The sequence below is a fragment of the Giraffa tippelskirchi genome, chromosome 4 (genome assembly GCF_054371585.1).
Source record: "Giraffa tippelskirchi isolate mGirTip1 chromosome 4, T2T-mGirTip1v1.2.pri, whole genome shotgun sequence".
In the NCBI taxonomy this organism is placed as follows: Eukaryota; Metazoa; Chordata; class Mammalia; order Artiodactyla; family Giraffidae; genus Giraffa; species Giraffa tippelskirchi.
Window position 1 is genome coordinate 148,933,432 of NC_137278.1, and position 22,616 is coordinate 148,956,047.

Here is a 22,616-nt window from a genome sequence, read left to right on the forward strand (position 1 = left end):
CTGAAGACCCCATGTGCATGCTAAGTTGCTTCAGTTGTGCCCGACTCGTTGCAACCCCATGGACTGTAGCCTGCCAAGCTGCTCTATCCATGGGATTCTCCAGGCAAGAATACTGGAGAGGGTTACCATTCCCTTCTCCAGGGGATCTTCCCAACCCAGGGATCAAAACCAGGTCTCCTGCATTGCAGGCAGATTCTTTACTGTCTGAGCCAGCAGGGAAGCATGGAGTCAATATATTATCTGAACTTACCCTCCCTCCCAAATCTGATCTTTCTGTTATATTCCCTTTCTTGGTAAGTGACAGCATCATCTTCCAGTCACCCAAGCCAGAAACTCACGAATTCCTCCCTGATTCCTTTCTGTCACTGCCCCAACACATTCAACACGACCAAATCCTCCCAAATCAGCAGGGTCTCCAACCCCTCCTCCACTTCATCACCACTCTCACTCAACAGCCACTGGGGACTGGCTAGAACTGACTCCTGAGGCAGACACGACTGGATGTGACATGTTCTGACAGCCACAAAGAATGGTTTGGCGTCTCCAAGCAGCTTTTTCTTTTTTTCTTTATTTCTTTCTTGCAGCACCAGGTCTTAGTTGCGGCACATGCAATCTTTCAGTTGCAGCATCCAAAATTCTTAGATGCGACGTGCAGGACCTAGTTCCCTGACCAGGGATTGAACCTGGGCCCCCTGCACTGGGAGCTTGGAGTCTTAGCCACTGGACCACCAAGGAAGTCCCTCCAAGTAGCTTTTGAGCTTTGTATTTCCATCTTTTTTGAGATACATATTTTACATCTGGGGAAAATCCATTACTTTATAGTTCAGCCCACACTTTGCCTTTTGATCACTAAAATCGTTAAAAATCAGTGAGTGTCTGAATGAATGGAATGTCTTATGTAAATTCAGAGATACTTCAAATAATGCTTAATGACTATAACATATAGGATCTGGAGACTCGGTGGTTTACTTGCCACAAGATGCTAACATTTTAGTTCACATAAACTATTCTGACACGATATTCATTTTTATGAGGCCAACATTTCAAATTAAAACAAACCCAAAATGTGAGCAGTTAACTAAATCAATCATCTCTTCTGTTTATCACATCTCACATTTTCCAACCCAAAAATGAACCACAAAACTTCAGGGATACTATGGTATATTTAATGAAAAGAACAGCTGTTGCTAGAAAAATAATTTTCAATGACTTCCATGACTGAAAGCAAACCTTGATGTAATTATACAAGGCATATTCTGTTCTAGCTAAAATAATAGCCAAAAACCTCAGACTCCACAGGTTAAAAAGACCATTCCACCTAGATTTACAGTGTTCTAAATTATCAATAATCCCTCAAATATTTAAAAACCAATTTTAAGGAAATATCTTCCCCTTCAGGTTCTTGAAGAAACATCCCCTGAAGTATATATGAAATTAGAAATTTATGAGAGCAAAGTTCTAAATAAACTGTCCAGATTAAAAATAATTCTCAGGAATTCCTGGCAGTCCAGTGGTTAGGACGCTAGTGCTCTCACTGCCCAGGGGCTGGGTTCAATACCTGGGCAGGGAATTAAGATCCCACAAGCTGTGCAGTACAGCCACTAAAAAAAAAAAAAAAATTCTCTGGAAAGACAATGTCTCAGTAATGAACCAAGTTAATCATCACATTCATAAATCATTTGACATGGCCTCTATAGCAAAAATTCTCAGCCCCCAAGAATTTTCATTCTCGTCAAGACAGTCATATTTAAATACACATAAAGCCATCAGAGGACAAGAGATTCTAAGAAATGAGCCTTACACTGGGTATTTTAGGATCAGTGAATGGAGAGGCTGGTTAAGGCACTCAACACAGAGTGTGGGCAAGAGGAGAGACACCTCTAGAAGCCTGGCATTTGGCTACGCTGTATTAGACAATAGACTCTGAAATGTTTCATAGTAGGATTTTATTTGCTAAAAGAAGCTTTCAAGGAACATTTACCGGGCAAGGGTATGTGCAATTGGGATAAAGGAGATATTAGAAACAAAAGAAAAAATGAAATTTTCCAAAGGAAATGTATATACTTCCTCACTCCCAAATGCCACACCAACCCACAAGAATGCACCCTCAGTGAGCACAGTGGCTCCTGGACTCACGTTCTCAGCAAGCAGAGGACTCTCAAACATTTATCCTGCCCTGTCTTTGAGGAATGTGGCACTGCTGGTGGGTTCTTTCCTAAGTAGCTCTTGACACTATATTTATAACTCCAGCAATACAGAAAGGGGAAAGGGAAAGGGAAGTTGCTCAGTCGTGTCCGACTCTTTGCGACCCCGTGGACTGTAGCCTACCAGGCTCCTCCGTCCATGGGATTCTCCAGGCAAGAACACTGGAGTGGGTTGCCATTTCCTTCTCCAGGGGATCTTCCCGACCCAGGGATCGAACCCAGGTCTCCCGCATTGGAGGCAGACGCTTTAACCTCTGAGCCACCAGGGAAGTCCCCAGCAATACAGAAGTTCAGAACAATTAAGTGTTCCCTTCAGCTTGCATGACACCCATTCTTGTTGGCACTATATATGGATGAATTAAATACATCTCAAGAACTTCTCTGATTCTTTCCCAACATGGTCCCTCTTCAGAAAAAGAAATAATTCTACATATTCTGCTCATTTCTCAAAAAGCAATGACTAATCAATACACTTATATTCAACCCCATCCAACCAGATAAGACTTCAGATAGCTGTTTCCAAACTAATTCATTTGGCATCTCAATACATTTCACGGAGTCCCTTTCAAGACTTACCTGTTACTTTCCCTCCAATAAGGAATGCAGCTCTAGTATAAATTAACTATTTGTCCCAGAACTGGACAGGACCTTTGAGGAACAAACTGAAGCCCAAAGTGGCTAAGTAATTCCCAAAGTTATCTTCGCTATTTAACAAAGAGCAAGCCTAGGAGGTCTCCATGGATCTTTTGTGGCTCAGTCAGTTAAGAGTCTGCCTGCAATGCAGGAGACCTGGGTTTGACCCCTGGGTCAGAAAAGATTACCTGGAGGAGGAAATGGCAACCCACTCCAGTATTCTTGCCTAGGAAATCCCACGGACAGGGGAGCATGGCAGGCCACGGTCCATGGGGTTGCAAGAGTCAGACATGACTTTGCAATTAAACCTACCTTCCTAGGAGGTCTCTACCATCCCCAGTACAAAATACTTTCCATTTCACCTAAAAGTCTCACTTTCACATGATACAGAATCTATTGTCATTGCTTACTATTACTATTCTTGAAACCAAAAGAAATCTGTTCCACTATGTCACCCAACTTCTTTTTCTTGATTATAATTCTGATGTGAGTCTGATCAAACAACAATCAGATGGCCAATCAACAAATATCAAATGCCCCCCTCTGTGCCCTGAGCCAAGCACCACATTAACAATGAAGATACAGTGGTGAACAGGACAGAAGTGGTTCACCCTTGTAAAATTTGTTTTTGTTCAGTCAGTCAGTCATGTCTGACTCTGCATCCCCATGGACTACAGCACACTAGGCTTCCCTGTCCTTCACCATCTCCTGGAGTTTGCTCAAACCCATGTCCATTGAGTCGGTGATGCCATCCAACCATCCCATCCTCTGTTGTCCCCCTTCCCCTCCTGCCTTCTATCTTTTCCAGCATCAGAGTCACAAAGTTTACAGACAGGATAATCTGGAAGGCTTAAAACTAATGAAATTTACTTGGGTCCCTGATTCATCTGACAATGAACTAGAATGTTGTTTTTTCCCAAAATATCTGAGTGCTTCCTAAGTATCATAATTCATTCATAAAGTAAATAAAACTTGCTTAGATGTAACTGTTCAAACACAAATCACCACTTTGCAGATACAGACACACATGAATGAGATAGAGGAATAAACTCATTTTTCAACAACTATTTGTCAAGTGTCACTTCTAATACCATGATAGGCTGAGAATATGTAATCAATTTATAAGATACAAGAAATATACTAAAAATAAGAACTTTTATAGTCTCTAAACACACCTGTGATGCTGTCATACTTACAATTATGTTACAATCTATAATCTAGGAATTATAACACACATTTTCTCATTTAACCCCTCTATGATAATTTGTTTTAAAGATTACCAAAATGATACTCAAGGAAGTTAAGGAACCTGCTGCAGCTCTCAGAACTGACAGATGACAGATCCAAAAGCAAGAGCCTCCTAATTCTAGATTCCGAGACTTTTCTATTGAACCAAACTGTCTCAGTAAGAAAGTGTTAGTCACTCAGTCATGTCCAACTCTTTCCGACCCCATGGACTGTAGCCTGCCAGGTTCCTCTGTCCATGGCATTCTCAAGGCAAGAATACTGGAGTGAGTAACCATTCCCTTCTCCAGGGGATCTTCCTGACTCAGGGACCCGGGTCTCCTGGATTGCAGGCAGATTTTTTTACCATCTGAGCCACCAGTCTGAATAAAAGCTCCTGCTAAGTCGCTTCAGTCGTGTCCGACTCTGTGCGACCCCATAGACAGCAGCCCACCAGGCTCCGCCGTCCCTGGGATTCTCCAGGCAAGATCACTGGAGTGGGTTGCCATTTCCTTCTCCAATGCATGAAAGTGAAAAGTGAAAGTGAAATCGCTCAGTCGTGTCCAACCCTTAGCGACCCCATGGACTGCAGCCTGCAAGGCTCCTCCGTCCATGGGATTTTCCAGGCAAGAGTACTGGAGTGGGGTGCCATTACCTTCTCCAAAAGCTCCTACCAAACTGTTTTAAACTGATAATGCTAATACCAGTAGAAATAATACTAGTTAATATTAGTGTATTAAACATGCACTCACATGCCAGATACTGTTGCAAGTCTTTCATACAAATTGATGATATTATTTATAAGAGTACTTCAGTAGGGACTTTCCTGGTAGTCCAGTGGCTAAGATCCTGTGCTCCCAATGCAGGGAGCCCAGGTTCAATCCTGAGTCAGGGAATGAGATTCCCACATGCCGCAACTAAGACCCGGTGCAGCCAAATAAATAATTTTTGTTTGTTTAAAAAAGTACTCCAGTAATACTACAGCTCAGTCAAATCAGAAGTTTTTAAAGCAATTAAAATTCTTCACAACGGTATTTAGAATTAATATAAAGCCAGTTTCAGAAAACCAACATGCAACCAAAGGGAGGGATGGTTGAGGGCAGAGAGAGAAAAGCAAACCCCAAGAGGCTCATCTGGCCCAAAGGAAGAGGTTTCCCATCAGACTCTAAAACTCATACCACTTTCACAGAGCGTAAGTGACCTCTGAAGAGTTAGCCAAACAGATCACATGGCTCATCGAGCTTCCTTCATGCCAACATTCAAATTCTGCAAAAGCAAGCTGGGTTCCAAACTGTGGATGTGTTCAGCAACACAGAAATGCCTTAGAGAGGAGACAGATACTCTGTGGGTGGGAGGCCAGCCACAGCGTGTGGAACCAGGACTCTAACCACAGCATACCCCCTGCAGCATGTTATAAAGTTCATAGGCATTACCTCATTCGACTTGACCTTAGGAAAACCAGCAAGAAGACAGTGACTAAGTCCCTAAACACCAAGCACATGGCAATTTAGACGTTCTGGAGGAAAAAGGAAAGCCCCAGGAAGAAATGGAATTTGTCACCGGGTCAAGCCAGCAGCCTCCAACAAAACTGCAACTAAAACCCTACACTCTGAGGCAGATAAAATAGGGAGAACAGATGAGGATGAAAAGAAAAACGCTTTCATATTGTGTGTTAACTTTTACATAAAGGCTTGGGCAAAAGAACCCCACTCTCGAATGCCTGTTCTTTCTCTTTCCAATGGAATGGCTTGCTAAAGGAGAAAGAAGTGGGTGAAGACTTTGATGGGTGGCCTCAGGCTTGGTCAGGAGGAATCAGCCCTTTTACCAGAAAACAAAGACACCACAGTGATACAGAAGGAGGAAAAAGAAGAAAAGAAAATTAAGCCTCTGGGAATGACTGGAGCTTCTTCCTGATCAATTACATTGAGATTCCCAATTTACTTTGGTCCATAAAGCCAAAGAGAGACAACCTAATTTCCTGCTGTCTTTTATTCTTCAGCTAGATTATTAGGTTCACTTCAAATCTCTCAACAACGGTCAGTTCTCTATTCAACCTAGCATACTCAAAGTACATGATCATATATAGTAGAACCTTCCACAAATAACAGTGACTAATATTTGTTACTGCTTATTATGTGCCAGGCACGCATGTAATACACAGATGAAGAAACTGAAGCTTAAAGAGGTGCAATGACTTACCCATGACAACACAGCTAGCACTGATTTAACTCAGGCTGCCTCACACAACTGCCTGCAATTAGTCTAGAAGAATGCCATCCTTTTAGCCCGTAACAAAATCCAGTCCTTTTTTAAAAAAAAAAATAGTAATAGCTTCACCTGAAAAGATCAAGATCCATTTTTTCTTCTTAAAAATATTTATTCTTTAATTGAAGTATAGTTGATGTACAATATTCTGTAAGTTACAGGTGTGTAATAAGAGTGATTCAAAATTTTTAAAGGTTATACTTCATTTGTAGTTATTATAAAATAGAAGCTATATTCCCCATGCTGTACAGTATATCCTTGTAGCTTATTTTATACATAACAGTCTGTACTTCTCAACCCCTGATCCCTATCTTGCTTCTCCCTGCTAAGATTCATTGTAATTAAAACTGCACAGAACTATGTGCAGTGAGAATGGCTTTCAAGTTAATTTGCTTATACTGGTGCTAGATTTGCCTTTTTAAAAAATATTCATTCTACACAACCTACCTCCAAACCCTCTCCACCAAATGTCAGGTACAATTATGCTTTGAGTACAGTACACAGAACAAATTCCCTCTAGCTGAGACCCCCAGGACAGCGAGGATCCAATCCCACACCTCAGCATGGCAGAACCATCACCGTCACGCCAGCCAACTGGGCTGCGTGTCCCACACAGGTCATTAGGAAAAGCAAGAAAGGAATTCTCAAACTTCAGAAAGCTCTGCAAGGGCAGCACTTCCCCTCAAAGGAAAACTGGCAAGAAAAAGCAATCCACAAGTCCATTTAAACAAACAGAAATAGGCTTAAACAGACAAAAGTAATATTATTGTTTCTTTAAGCCACCTACATAATATTTACATTTTCCCATAGCTGGGAAATCACTGACTACAGTCAAGTAACCCCTGAATTCACCTCTGCCATGCCATTAAACCTGGATCTGCTTAAGGCCTAAACCAATAAAACTTCTGTTTAACTTATCATCTCAAAGTTCCGCTGAAATTAAAGCCCAAATAAACCAAATGAATCTTAATTCCCTTGGAAAGCTCCTTTAACTGTAAAACATTATGGAATCTTAAACTTCATTTTAGGATTATTTTTTTTTTCTCCAATGCAGTGCGCCTAGTTATGTTATTTTCAAAAAAAAAAAAAAAAGTTTGGTTTTTGTTTGTTTTGCTGTTGGAGAACTATACCAGACACACATAAATTTCTATGATCTAACTGGCAAAATATCAAAAAATATTCCTCGAAACAAGCATCTGTGGGAAGTTTTCAGGGTAAATTTGAGTTGTCTAAGACTATGAGGATTGAGAAGGGCTCACCATCGATCTAAAGTCAGAAATAACTCTACACAGCCTTTTAAAAGATTCACTTACCTAAAATATTCTGAAAGAAGGAAAAAATTAAATGAGAGCAAAACAATCAGATTATAAAACATTAAGCAACAATTTTGGACACAGGTGAAACTTAAAGTGGACTATGGGGTCAGATTCCATCTAATTGCAATTTTTCAACCAAAGACAATATGCTTTTAAGTAAATGGTATAAAAATCCTCTTTCATAGGTGGGGTTTTTACTAGTTTGTCCTAAACTTTTTTCAGTTCCCAGTACATTTATAAGATAACTTCAATTCCTCCAAATTCTACCATAGTGGTTGGAAAACTCATGTTAAACTTACTGAAATTCAAAAAGAAACAGGCACTCCTAGTCACCCTTTCTCACATGATTAGTAAAAGACACATCATCCAACTCCCCGCCCTCTATATTCGTATTCACAGGACGCTGATGCTGTCTTAGCAATGATTTTCCCGTGTCGCAATTATAGGAGTAAAAAGTATTTTGCTCTGAGTTTCAGTGATGTCAGCCTGAAACACATTCTAATGTATTTCAAAAGGACAGAATATGCAACCACCCTTTGGTACAAACAAAGTCAAAAATAACCTGAAGTTCAGCTGACCACAAAAAAAGGGGAAGAAGCATTTACCCTGCTAAACAGACATGAGACGCAAAGAGCAATGCTCTCCAGACTTCTACCTACCTAACGAATGGTCAAAGGCCATGAACACTGCTCACACCAAGAGAAAGATCCATGCAAAAGCACCAAAAAATATTAAATTCACTCGGTTTTCATTGCAGCACACCAGCTTCTGTAGTTGCGGCACTCAGGTTTAGTTGCCCCATGGCATATGGGATCTTAGTCCCCCCACTAAGGATCCAACCTGTGCCCCCTGCTGTGCAAGCAGAGAGTCCTAACCACTGAGCCACCAGGGAAGTCCCTACACTCACTATTAAGGGAATGCAAATTAAATAACAATGAGGTGACTTTGCAAGTTTTTTCTCTATCTTAATGACTGCATCCAGTACAGCTGAGGGTGCAATGAAACTAGATTAAAAAGTCTTAAACTGACAATAAATAACTACTCATAAAAATGGTTACACCCTCATGCTCAGTAAATTCTATTTTGTATATCTATCCTAAAAAATATCCATAAATGGTCAAGGTTTCTTGCTCTTGTTCACTACAATGTTATGTATAGTAGCAAAAATTAGAAACATCCATGTTTTCCCTATTTCGGGAATGAGAGTCTATTCAATAAAATACAATACAGATATCAAAATGATAGCTGAAGTCACACAGCTATATCTCATAATTCTAAGTTTAAATAGCAGGAAATCTATCAGTACAATATTCCTCAACAAATTTCAAATAGAATTATATGAGTCAGCAGTGTCACTTCTGGGTACATACCTGAAATAATAGCAAAGTTTCTAAGCAATAATAATACTAAAAGCAAGGTCTCTAAGAGAGATCTGTACACTCCTGTTCACAACAGCAATATTCACAAGAGCCAAAAGGTGGAAGCAGCCAAATGTCCACTGACTGAGTAAATGGGTAAACAAAATGAGGTATACATATACAATGGAATATTACTCAGACTTAAAGGAAGGAAATCTTGACACATGGATGAACCTTAAGGACATTATGCTAAGTGAAATAAGCCAGTCACAAAAAGACAAATACTGTATGATACCATTTATGAGAGATATCAAACAGCCAAACAGAAACAAAAAGTAGGAGCTGGCCAGGAGGAAGAAAGGGGAACTGTATTGTAATTTAATGAGGACAGAGTTTCAATTCCCAAGAAAAAGTTCTGGCAATTGAATACACAACAATGTAAAAACACTTAACACTACTGAACAATGAAAAATGATTTTGATGGCAAATGTTACCCGTATTAAGCCACAATTTATTTATGTTTTTTTCTTGGTGGGGCCGCACAGCTTGTAGGATCTTAGTTCCCTGACCAGGGTTTGAACCTGGGCCCTCTGCAGTAAAAGCACAAAGTTCTAACCACTGGACTGCCAGGGAATTCCCAAATCACAATTTTTAAAAGTAACAGTACAGTAAGATTATACATGTGTAAAACAAAAAAGTGAAAAAGCCTAGAAAATAATTCTGCAAAATATTTATGTATTAATATCATCTGCGATGTGATTTTTATATCACTATTTTAAAAAATTTAGAAATATTGCTCTAGCTAACCCACAAAATCTTAAAATCTTCCCAGTGCAAACGATATACATATGAGAAATTACTCATTTTTTCAGCATATATATAACAAACATGGAGCCAAAGTTTGAACTAAGATCTCGCTCTTTACCACGGATAAGAATTGATCTAACTAAACTCCATGAGAGCAGGTTTCAATCTGTTTAGTTCACTGAATCCCAGCAGCAGTCTAGCCCATCGTGAATATTAATACCCACTTGGGAAATGAATTTAGAAAGCTCCTTGCACAATCCACACACACACTTTGGCCAACTGGCATTAATTTCATGAAAACATTCTGCTGATTACATTTTAAATCTTTTAAATCCAAGGTCTTCTAAACCTATTCTTCTGGCTTCCAATCTCCCACCTCACCCTTTTTCCTCCTCTAATTATCTCACTTTGTTTAGTGTCTGGAAAAAGAACTGAGTGTTGCAATATATAATTAGTAAATTATCTTAGCTGATGGAATCATATGTAGCAGCAGTGGGCAATTACAGTCTATAAAATGCAGATTACTCTGGCTGTTTTAATACTCTATGAAAGATGAGCCCTTGCCTCTGTACACTGAAGGCAAGAGTTGCAGCTAGAATGCCACTAGGATGATTTTATTCTTTCAGTTCATAAGTGAAAAAAAGGGAAGTCCCATATACACAAGTTTCACAACTTCAAAATGCTCATTTAGCTCATATGTGTGACCCGAGCTAAGCTAAGAAACTATTCCAAACAGCAAAGGGCACGTTTCCCTTCACAAAGAAAAATCTTCCCAGTGGGCTTGGCTGGTACCCAATCCATCCACCTGCAGCCATCTAGAGGATAGAGATTCACACCCTTGGCAAGAGTTCCCAGCTCTGCTTTTGCAAACAGCACTTTCCAACAAAGGTATAACACAAGCCACTAACTTTATTATTTATTGGCTGCACTGGGTTTTCATTGCTGCACATGGGCTTTCTGTAGTTGCTGTGCATGGGCTTCCTATTGCAGTGGTTTCTCTTGCTGCAGAGCACCGGCTCTAGGGCACACAGGCCAGTAGTTGCAGCACTCAGGCTTAATACTTATGGTGCACGAGCTTAGTGGCTCCTCCACATGTGGACTCTTCCCAGGCTGGGGATCCAAACCATGTCCCCTGCATTGGCAGGCGAATTCTTAACCACTGGATTACCAGGGAAGTCGGTTATTTTAGGAAGTCATTAATTTTAAATTTTCCAATAGTCATGTTAAAAAATAAACATATAAAAATTAATTTTATTTAACTCAATATATTTAGAGTATTATTTCAACATGTAACCAATAATAAAAACAAGTATTGTGATATATTTTCTCTTTCCTTTGTCTTGGAAATTCAGTATGTATTTCAGACTTAACAACATCTCTCAAATCAGGCTAGCCACATTTCAAGTATTCTACAGCCATACCTGACTAGTAACAACCCTATGCGGGCAGCAGACTTTTAGAATGATGGTCACTTCTATTTTGTGACATGTTTACATTCATTTCACACGTTAATTTTTTTATAGGCTCTGATATCTCTTTCCTGGTGTGTAACTGGGCCCTCTCCATTAAAAATGTGTGTGTGTGTGTGTGTGTGTGTGTGTGTGTGTGTGTACAACAAGTAAGCAAAAACCATTTCAACTAGCCACTGACAGCTAACCCAACACTAACTATAGGATGATTATATATTACAGTCCTCTACAATTTTAGAACAAATGTCAACAGAGAAATGTGGCTTGTTTTACAGGGATACACATCTCAGCCAACATTTCTATCTAAATAGACATAATAGCTTTATCAGACTTTGCACAACAGGGGTATTCCTGAAAAAACAGTAAACAGTTAAAAAGTTTCCTTTTACCAAAGAAGCAAGCTCTTTAAAAGAAAAATGAGAGATGCTTTAATTTATTTATTTGATAAGCTTTTTAAAAATTATTGCTAAATGAGGTTAGGGACATTGTTTTTTCATTGCTCTATTCCCAGAGCCAGATTTGGGTGGAGGTGGTCACATTTCTCTCCTTACAGTTCACCTTTTCAGAGAAGTCTTTCTGAATCACTGATCTGAAGCAGCCCTCTGCTCTTTCCCTTCATAGCAAAAATAAACTCAATTGTTGCATAAATGAATGAATGATTGAAGCTTAAAATAAGGAAAAATAAAGTGAGCTAAACCAGCAGTAACGGTTACCACCAATATTATCCATTTTTAAATGACTACCCTCTATAAGATGCAGTGGAGGCTTATGGTCTAGTTGTGAGAAGAGAGGAAATCGTGTACTTGTGTTTAAAAGAAAACTCACAGTACCTAGTACTGGGACTTTCATTCAAAATGATGAGTAGGCTTTCACTTACTCAAGCACCTACCAAGGGCCAGGCATTTATTTTAGACCCTGGGTAAACATGCTAGTCTCTGTTCGAAACAAACTATAACAAGAGATTACAACTTTTGCTATGAAGGGAAAGAGCAGGGTACTTTGAGAGGGAAGGCTGTCTAGTTTGGATTGGTGGTTCAGGAAGACTTCTCTGAAAAGGCAGCATGTAAGTTGACAAGGGAAGAAATAAAAAAAGCAACTCCAGGCCCGGGTTCTGTGATGGGGACTAACTTGAATGCTGAAGGGAACTGAAGAAGCCTAATAAGACTAGACTCCTAGTTATAGACTCTTAATTAAAGTTGTTGCATCAGGGACTTCGCTGCTGGTCCAGTGGCTACGACTCTACATTCCCAATGCAGGGAGCCTGAGTTCGATTCCTGGTGAAGGAACTAGATCCCACATGCCATAACTAAAAATCCCGTGTGCTGCAACTAAGATTGGGCACAGCCAAATAAGTAAATATTTTTTTTTTAAAGTTGTTGCATCAGAGAGCAAACAATGAGCTAGGCCTTCTCATATATACTGCTACTGCTAAGTCGCTTCAGTCGTGTCCGACTCTGTGCGACCCCATAGACAGCAGCCCACCAGGCTCCGCCGTCCCTGGGATTCTCCAGGCAAGAATACTGGAGTGGGCTGCCATTTCCTTCTCCAGTGCATGAAAGGGAAAAGTGAAAATGAAGCCGCTCAGTCGTGTCCAACTCTTAGCGACCCCATGGACTGCAGCCTACCCGGCTCCTCCGTCCATGGGATTTTCCAGGCAAGAGTACTGGAGTGGGGTGCCAGTGCCTTCTCCGTCTCATATATAACGTATGTAATAATAGGCAATGCTTTGTGTGCTCAGTCGCTCAGTTGTGTCCTACTCTTTGCGACCCCGTGGACTGTAGAACTGTAGCCTGCCTGCTTAACCAGAATAAAGCCTCCTACAAGGCAACATATATCAGCTCTTCAACGAGACAAGGACAAAAATGGGCCAAGTTAGTCAAGATGTATCTTTGCAAGCATTTACCTTCTTATTCCCTACACTGTCTCTCACCATCCATTCCAAAGAGGGGCTCAGCTAGCCAATGACCCTGGGACAAATTAGAAGCAAAAAGCAAGCCTCAAACTGGGGTCTTTATCAAAAGACAGCAATTTATGTGGAAAGCTAAGAGTAAGCAAGAGTTGATGCTCGAGGCGAGGAGTTGGTACACGAGAAAGCATTCAGCCAGTCTCACTTTTTTGTCCCAAAAATGAATGTTTACAGTATGACATGCACTGATTGCCAAAGGAAATCTAAGAAGAATAACCACATTATTGGATGCATTTAGCTTTCCTTTTTGTAAATGTTTTGTGTCACTGCTTTCCAAATAATTCTAACTCTTGCACGTTAGCCAGAAAAAGAAATGGGGTAGGGTGTATATTGTTCATGCTTGCTGGTATATAACACTGGTGACTAATTTTATTCTGAAATTCAGTTAAAGGAATGTGTTTCCATGAGTCCTGCTCATACAAACACAAAATTCCATTGGATTAACACTGTGTAAGAACTGAATATATCAGACATGGCGACAAGATGTGCAAATAACCGTACACTGGGCAAAACAACTGCTGGGAATGTTTACATTCAGTAATACAGGGGCTCTGTCAGTATAAAAAGTTTAAGCAAAATACCTTTGATGTTGTAAATTAGCGCTCTATCACCAAAACTTCTAATGGAAACACTTAATAAAATAGTGCAACTCATTACTGTTGGTTCTAGGTGTAAGATGCAGAGCCAGAAAACCACAAAAATATTTAAATTTTAACAAGGAAAAAACCTATGGGTGAACTTAAGATCTGTTACATGGAGTCTCACAGGCTTGCCTTATTAACCCATTCTTCAGTAGAACTTTTTAAAAAGTGTGGATGGTTCAGAAGACAATTTCAAGCTCCTAAATAAGACTTCTTTATCTTTAAAAAATTTTTTATTAACTCCCTTTTATTATAATTATAATTACTTCTTAATTATTTTACTTCTAAAGCAAACACAGCATCATTTCTTAGTCCTATTATGTACCCAAGGCTCAGGAAGAAAAGTGATCACCTTGGTTTAGAGAAGAAGCAGAATATGCTCTGATAGATTAATGATTTTAGTCCATTTCTACTCTTGGAAGCCTGAATATGTAGAAAAGGAAAATTATGAGTTAACAGACTGTTGACATTCTTGCTTCTGCACAAAGCATAACAGTACATTTACAAGGATGACTTATGAACACTGTAATGAAGATACATGAAAGTTAGGGTGTCAAAATGTTAAGAAACTCCTAAATTATAGATGTCCATTTTGCAAAAGTAAACTAGAATATTAAAATTATTTTTATAGCCAAGAAGCAGTGAAAAGGAGACTGGAATTTTGAGTCAGGAAAGCTTGAGTTCTACCTTTTCCCTACCTAAGTGTGGGTCTTTAGCAAATCACTTAACGAGGCCCAACTTTTCATTAGGTTAATGCTGCAGAGGATTCTTGGGAGAATCATAAGACAGGGTACACTGAAAACCCATAAAGAGCCAGCAATTATCAAACCAGGAAAACATTCATTCATTCAACTAATACTCACTGATGGAGGCCCTGGGGATACAGCAGTAAGCATGGCATTCAAACTCCTAAAAAAAAAAGGCCACAATTTCTTTCCTTTGTATCTTTCAGACAAGTTTTTAAGCCTTTTCCTTTTTTTTTCTTAAAGAGGACACCAATATAAAATAAGAAAGAAAAAGTTGGGCTATGTTCCTTTGCCTGGCAAGAGAAGAAACAAATTTCTCACCCTCTCTCCCCCTTTCTCACCATCCTGCATTTACCACAGACATCTTGTTTTCCTGGATATTTTCAAGAGTTCTAGAAACCACATTTTCCTGGCTTTTCCACCAGGTGGTATAGCACTTTAAAAAAAATCACTATTATCCATAATAGATCCTTCTGGCAACACTTCTCTTTCCACCTCTTTAGAGAAAACATAAATTTCACTTCTAAACTAATATATGTCAGAGGTGCCTACCTAATTCTTACAATCACTGGCATAAAAAAGGAAAAAAGATTTATCTAATCTTGGGTAAAAGATATGTTCTGTACTGAGAGAGCCTTGCTTTAAATTTATGATAAGTTTGACTTCCTTAACTCATAAATCTTATCAGGAATTTAACAGACGCACTCTTTAAATAAACCAAAATGCCCAGAGAAATTCAGTTAGAACACCTTCTCCAACTGGGAAATAAGTCCTCTAACTCAGCACTCAGTAAGTGTTATGTTAGAAGGGGAAATATACAGGCAATAAAGTTTCAGAATATACTTTGAAGCTCTTTAAGCAAAGATCTAGGACTTACTGTTCTGATTTTCAGCACAATCTTCAAAATATATATTGATGGTAGGACAATCCTAAACACTAAATAAGTATCATTAAATGAGTATGTTATATATACTAGATGACTATTACATAAGTTAATGAGTATAATATAAACACTGTAAGTGTGTAAGTCCAGAAAAAAAATTCTTACTTTTTAAAGCACTAAAACATTTTCATACAAGTTCAACCTGGATACCTTGGCCCTCATAAAGGAGCATCTCACATCTGGAGAATTCAACACCAACTAGTTTTCTGCAGCTACTAGTAGCCTCTGGGATAGACTTCAAATGAGCACAACCGTCTCTGATAATCTCTACTCAAAGTGTCAAATGATGACAGTGACATAAATGGAAACAATCCAAAAAAACACAAAGTAGAGAAGAGAAAGGAAGTAGAGCCCAAGAAAGAGACAAGCAAAGCGGGGAAAAAAAAAAAAGCACAAGGAAATGCAATTCTTCAATGCACTGACTGGAGAGGCAGGCATTCCTGACTTCCAAACTTCACAGCAAACTCATGGCGTTAGAATACACTTCACTAAAAATAAGATTTCACTTGCTATGAACTGTTTGCCTCTGCCCACCCCCCTCAATTCACATGATGAAACTCTAATGTGATAAGATTTGGAGGTGGGGCCTTTGAGAGGTAATCAGGTCTTCAGAGTGGCCCACAAGATGGGATGAGTGGCCTTATAAGAAGGTGAGAGGTAGCCCTTTCCCTGGAGTGAGGGCACTGCCAGATAGCTATCTACACAGCCAGGAAGGGGTCCTCATCAGAACACAACATGCTGGGACTTCCCTGGTGGTCCAATGGTCAAGACTCCTGGCTCCCACTGCCTGGGGGCAAGAGTTTGATCCCTGATTGGGGGGGATCCCCTGCATGCCCCTAAAGGGCAAAAAAAAAAAAAAAGAACCCAACATGCTGGCACCCACATCTCAGACATCTAGCCTCTAGAACTTTCAGAAATACATACTTTGTTGTTGAAGTCACCTAGCATATGTTATAGCAGCCTCAGGTTAAAGTGACTAAGCCTTAGAAACAATCAAACGCGGAGGACTATTGACTCGGAACTTCACTTGGGATCATCAGCTACTGAGTAAGGGCACCTGACTCTTGCCCTTCCCTACCCTTCGCCCCTTCTTCAGGTGTGGGAAGTTAGGAGGTTCAAAAGACTAAAACCTCCGAATCTTAAAAAGGAATTTGACCTCCTAAAGTGGTTAAGTAAACTTAAAAGGTCTGGCAAGGAAATCCTGACACATTACTCCGTTCTCACCCCTCCCATAAGTCATCATCCGGCCCTGATTTTCCTTGCCTCTACTCTCCAGAAAGAAGTCTGATGGCAATGTTGGGCGCGCGCCTGCTGTTTTTTAAGAGCAATCAGTTTGTTCCATTCCAGCCTTCTCTAATCGGATACCAGCACGTCTGCGTTGGCAGGACTTCCCTGCTGAGGCTCCCAGGGCCAGGAGGCCGCGGAGTTCAAGCACCGGACTCAGACATCAGCCCAAGCGTCCCGTTTCGGGGGAGCCTCCCTGAAAGGCACAATCATGGTCAGCGAAACCAACCCAAGTTCCCTTCCAATCTTTTCCCAAGTCATGCTTTCCACTGCACGCTTCCTCCAAAAAAGGAAGAAACCGACCGAAGGCTCAGCTCTCGCCGGCTGCTCCTACCTAGTACTGGGACTTGTTTGCAAAACATTAGAGGCACCTATAAACTTGACTTTACTGGAAACGCACCACCGTGACTCCTGCCACCCAGATTTAATGAGCGCCTGCTCTGGCGAGGTCTCGCGTTTCCCTCAGTGCCCCCACCCCGCCACGAGAAGCGCTCCGACCGGGAAGGTAGGGGAGGCTGGGTCCCCACGTCCACTCCTGGCCGTTACACGGCCCCCAAAACACTCCAGGGGCCACAGGCCAATGAACGGACTAATAGCGGGGGCCGCCATGAGGACCGCGAGGGGGCGAAGGGCGTCCCTGGGCACAGGGGAAACGTGGGGAGTGGCCTGGGGACGACTCCGGGCTCTCAGAACTGCGCCCCAGCCGCCGGCCGCCCGAGGCGGAGTCGCAGAGGCCATCTGGCGCGGCAGGCGGGAGCGGGCCCTCCGCCTCCCCGCCCTTCCTCCGGCTTCCCTCCCCGGTGCGCCCAGCGCAAGCCTGCAAACACCAGCTCGAAGCACTACTCCGGGATCCGAAAAGACAGAAGCCCCTTCTCGATGGCCTCCTCCTCCTTCCTCGCGAGCATCCCTCGTGCACCCCGCGGAGACACGTGGAGTTGGGGGTCCTGCCGCCCCGGGATTCCCCGGCAGCGACTGGGCGCCGGCTACTGCGCCTACCGGGCACACCACTCACTTGCTGGCCGGTGCGGAGCTTGCCCTGGGGCGCTCTCCTGAAGAAGGAGGTCCTGGCGGTGAAGAAGAAGTCCTCGGAGTCCTCCTCCAGGCTGCTGTAGCCGCTGCTCATGCTGCTGGTCCCGTCGCTCGCGGGCCCCCGGGGCGCTGGCGGCCAGGCAGGGTTGCCGCGCCCACCCGCCCCGCGAGGTTCCCGGCGCGCGGCCCCAAGCCGCCGGCGGGCCGTCCTGCTGCAGCTGCGGCCGCCGCTCAATCCGGCCGTCCCGGCCCCTCCCTCCGCCTCCCGGCTTCCCGGCCCGGCTCCTGGCGAGGCTGTGGCCCCAGAAACGCCCAGCGACCCCGCCCCCTGGGCCGCGACCCCGCCCCGCGCTCTGCGGGCCCCGCCCCGAGAGGCCTGGGACGCGCCCAGGCGGTCTGGGCACTCCCGGCGCAGGTGGGAGTGGGGGCGATGTAGCTGGGTTGTTCTACGAGCGCTGCTCTTCCCGAGCAGTATCTGGGGAACCCCCCGGATCTCTGCTTGGATGGCTGCGTCTGTGCTCCGGGTCGCTACCCCAGCCTCCCGGAAACTGCCAATTCCTCGGAGATCAGTCCCCCCGCCCGGCTAGCTCGGGCTTGGGGGAGGGCCCAAGCAGAGCCGGAAACTTTCTCCGCCGTCTCGCACTGCTTGCCCCTTCCCGGGGTCCAGCGGGTGAAGATTGCAGGGCGAAGGGACCCCCCCACCCCACCCCCGAGACCCTCAGAGTTCTGCACTCTTTTCGCCCCGAAGAGAACTCTGGCAACCCGGCCCTCTAAGAAGGGTTAAAAGTTAGCTGAGAGGCGTGGGGAAGTAACGACTGGGTAGAGTTTATTCGAATAAAAACATCCTTTCCGGAAATTCAGTTGAGCTTTGGTCTTTCACTCTCGCCCTTCTTTCTAGTGAGGATTCATTCCGAAATAAGGACGGCCAAGGTCATTATGATCTTTGAGGCCACTTGGTGCCAAGCAGGGTGAACTAGTTCTGCAGTTCGAATGCTTATTAATTAAACGTGCTTTTTAAATCTTTCCTTCCAAAATCCGCTTTACCTACAAGGCAGGATTTCAATCTTGGGGTGAAGGGTTCAGGGAACTCTATTCACTCTCCTCAAAAAACAAGTTCCGTATTTTTTGAATCCTTCCAGTCAGCTAATCCTCTTTTAAAATGCAAAATTTTTCTCCAGGCCACCTGTGGGTGATAGTCATTTACATCTTGGTATTACTAAATTGATTTAAACTGTACTAATTCCCTTGCAGAGATCCTGACTGAAAAGTGGTTTTGAAGTTTCAACTCTGCTGTGGTAAGCCGGCTTTAGGAGAGGTTACATTAGGAGGGGAAGAGAGGGTTAGAAAACAAAATTTTCAGCCATTATAGCTAAACTTTCTTGCGTTATCTCCTTTAGTCCTGAAAACAACTGCATAAGGTAGTTAGCAGGCTTCCCTGGTGGCTCATACAGTAAACAATCTGCCTGCAATGCAGGAGACCTGGGGTTCGATCCCTAGGTGGGAGAGATCCCCTGGAGAAGAGAATGGCACCCACTCCAGTATTCTTGCCTGGAGACCTCCATGGACAGAGGACCCTGGGGGGCTACAATCTGTGGGGGTCACAAAGAATCAGACAGGACTGAGCAACTTCAAAGTAGTTAGTACTATTTTATGCTCATTTTACATGAAAATTTAAAGCAACAAGGGCTATTAATTCCCGGTAACAGTCCATGCAATACTCCTATTCTGGGTGTAAAAAAGTCAAACGATAATTGGAGACTTGTTTTAAGATATACACCTAATCCTTATACTTTATTGTCTGAAATTCCTGAATGAGCCAATTATTTTTCAGTCATTGATTTGAAGGATGCTTTCTAGAGTTAGCTTCCCTTGTGACTCAGCGGGTAAATCTGCCTGCAGTGTGGGAGACCTGGGTTCAATCTCTGGGTTGGGAAGATCCCCTGGAGAAGGGAAAAGCTACTCACTCACTCAGTATTCTGGCCTGAAGAAATCCATGGACTGTATAGTCCATGGGGTAGCAAAGAGTTGGACATGACTGAGCCATTTTCACTTCACTACATCTACAGCAACTGAGGCTCAAAGAGAGGAGGGGAGGAGAGAAGCTGTAAGGACTGGGATGGTTGTGATCTGAAGAGCTTCAGATGCCCTTCTAGTCCTCTCCTTGGTCAGCAGTCAGCCATGTGGAATAGTTGGGAGGGAGAACTGGCCCAGAGATGATAAGAAGGATAGAATTGGCTCGAGTCATTCTCTCCTCATACAGACAGAAGACTTGCATGCCTTCAGGCTTACTCACATCCAGTTTGCAAAGTTGTCTATTAACCCAAGGGATTCTCAGCCATCGTAGGCAGCAGGCCTTGGAGTTACAGCCAGTCCACTTTAAAGATCTTGCAATATTGAAGCCTTTCCAGCCTCACCACCACTGAATAATTAGAAACCAGATATTCTATGTTGTTTCACCCAATCTAAGCTGATCCCTGTGTGAAAATGTTAGTCACCCGGTCTTATTCCACTCTTCTGTGACCCCATGGACTGTAGTCCACCAGGCTCGTCTGTCTATGGAATTCTCTAGGCCAGAATACTGGAGTGGGTAGCCTTTCCCTTCACCAGGGGATCTTCCCAACCCCAGGATCAAATCCAGGTCTCCTGCATTGCAGGCAGATTCGTCACAGTTTGAGTCATAGGGAAGCCCAACCCGTGTGTGTGCCGTGCACATAACCTGATGTAAGGAAATCAGATGATATACTTACTTTATGATAGACTTTTGTCATTTGGTTTCCATTATTTCATTAACACAATCCTTGTTAATTGGGCTTCCCTGGTGGAATACTCCAATTTAAATACTTAAATACTCCAATTTAAGAGTCATGTGTACGTTAAAGGATTTATATAACTTGTTTGATTGTAAATAGAAAGAAGGAAATAACCCCACCCAGAACAAATTGTTTTGCACAATTCCTCAATACTCTGAAGAAAGATATTAAAAGAAAAAATACATTAAAGTGCTTTGTGAGTCACCATACCATAAATAGGATCTTTTCCTGGTATTGTTTTTAAGTTCCAAAAGACAGAATTAATTTTTATACTTGTCAGCGCATCATCAAAATTGGGTGTAACAAAAAGGCACAATTGAATAATGAAGCAGAAGCACTGCTTTGAACAACAAAAAGCAATAAGTAAATAAAGGAAGGAAAAATTGGTATTCTGTTCCCTAAATCAGCATAGTAGTTATATATCCATATTTTTCTGATAGTATTTTTTTTAAACACTTGGGCAAACTTTAGTACCCTTTTGTTTTTGGCCATGCCATGTGGCTTGTGGGATCTTAGTTCCCAACCAAGAATTGAACCTCTGCAATGAGAGTGCAGAGCCCTAACCACTGGACTGCCAGGGAATTCCTGATAGTATTCCTGATTAAAAAAAAAAATCACAAATTTAAAATTTGGATCATGAAATTGGTGTGTGCTTGATCACTTAGTGAGGTCTGACTCTTTTTGACCCCATGGACTGTAGCCTGCCAGGCTCCTCTGTGCATGAAATTTTTCAGGCAAGAATACTGGAGTGGATTGCCATTTCCTCCAGGGGATCTTCCCAACCCAGGGATCGAACCTACATATCCTGTTCTCCTGCATTGGCAGGCAGATTCTTTACCACTGAGCCACCTGGGAAGTCACATAAAACAGGTAGTTGTCTGTAAAAATTGAAAATGTCACAATAAGCAACTAGACTTTTTAACATTTAAAATCCAAGGAAGGGGATGGAATAAATAAAATGTATGCAACCAAGTTCAATTTTGAATGGACTTACTATCAAATACAGAGTAGAATTTGTAAGTGAACTCTGTTATCATAAATGTCCCACTGACACAAGACCCTAATGATTGAAATTTATAGCCTAGTGACCTTTTATCTCTATGCTAAATGGGGAATATATTGAAAACAATAAATACATGTAAATATTATGAACACACACAAATATTTCATAATTTTAATCATCCTGTACCATAAACCATTTTCCTTGAATTAATGCAGAAGAGGAGGCTTTTGGAACAGTTTTAACCCTTCTTGCTCACCAAATAAACCACCCAGGAGAAAAATAAATGTGATTACAAATCAGAAAGTTTAAATCAGATTCTTTAAGTAGTATATATCCACAAATAGTAGAAACTCAAATATAATAAATGTAGAAAAAATTTAGACACCTCACGCTTTGACTAAGTATGCATGCGTGTGCACTAAGTCCTTTAGTTGCGTCCAACTCTTTGTGACCCTATGGACTGAGCAATTATAGGGAATTTGATTTTGCTTTTCATTCTGAGATGAGAAACCACTGGAGGTTTGAAACAGAGAAATGACATGATTTGACTTACCTTTTGAAAGGAATCCCTTGGTTGCTGGGCATAAATAAACCATTAAGGCTTCTGAAAACTCCAGTAAATGAAAACAACAAGGTACATTTTTCACTCACGAGATTAGTAAATATTTTCTAAAGCAGGTCATGAAACAGCATGTATGCATGATTACATTTGTGTAATCAAAATTGTAGGTAATATTCTTAGGATATGCTAAAGACTGAGATAATTTATCTAGGAGGTTTATAATAAAGGTCACATAGAAAAACAACTGCTTTTTGGATACCTTTGTCATATGGAAGAAGCATGATCATGGAGGTTAGCCTGACAGGAATTTAAATAACACTGTCACTTACTCTTGTGTGATCTTTAATAATTTAATT

At 41.9% G+C, this 22,616-nt stretch overlaps 1 protein-coding gene, 1 long non-coding RNA gene and 1 other non-coding gene across 3 annotated transcripts in view; all 3 read right to left on the reverse strand.

Annotated features, from left to right (window-relative positions):
* RASSF3 (Ras association domain family member 3) overlaps positions 1–18,123 on the reverse strand; it is a 76,286-nt gene extending 58,163 nt beyond the window's left edge. The window contains exon 1 of the mRNA XM_081588864.1: positions 17,869–18,123. Coding sequence (XP_081444990.1) covers positions 17,869–17,979 — 111 coding nt within the window. The 5' untranslated portion in view covers positions 17,980–18,123. The remainder of the gene's footprint in view (positions 1–17,868) is intronic.
* LOC145545130 (uncharacterized) lies at positions 553–4,472 on the reverse strand. The gene is made up of 2 exons (XR_014081881.1): positions 4,345–4,472; positions 553–2,366 (listed from the first exon to the last, which is right to left on the reverse strand). It is a non-coding gene; the product is annotated as an uncharacterized LOC145545130 (long non-coding RNA).
* Positions 9,561–9,633, reverse strand: TRNAK-UUU (transfer RNA lysine (anticodon UUU)). Its single transcript has one exon. It is a non-coding gene; the product is annotated as a tRNA-Lys (tRNA).
* Positions 18,124–22,616: the final 4,493 nt, after the last annotated feature.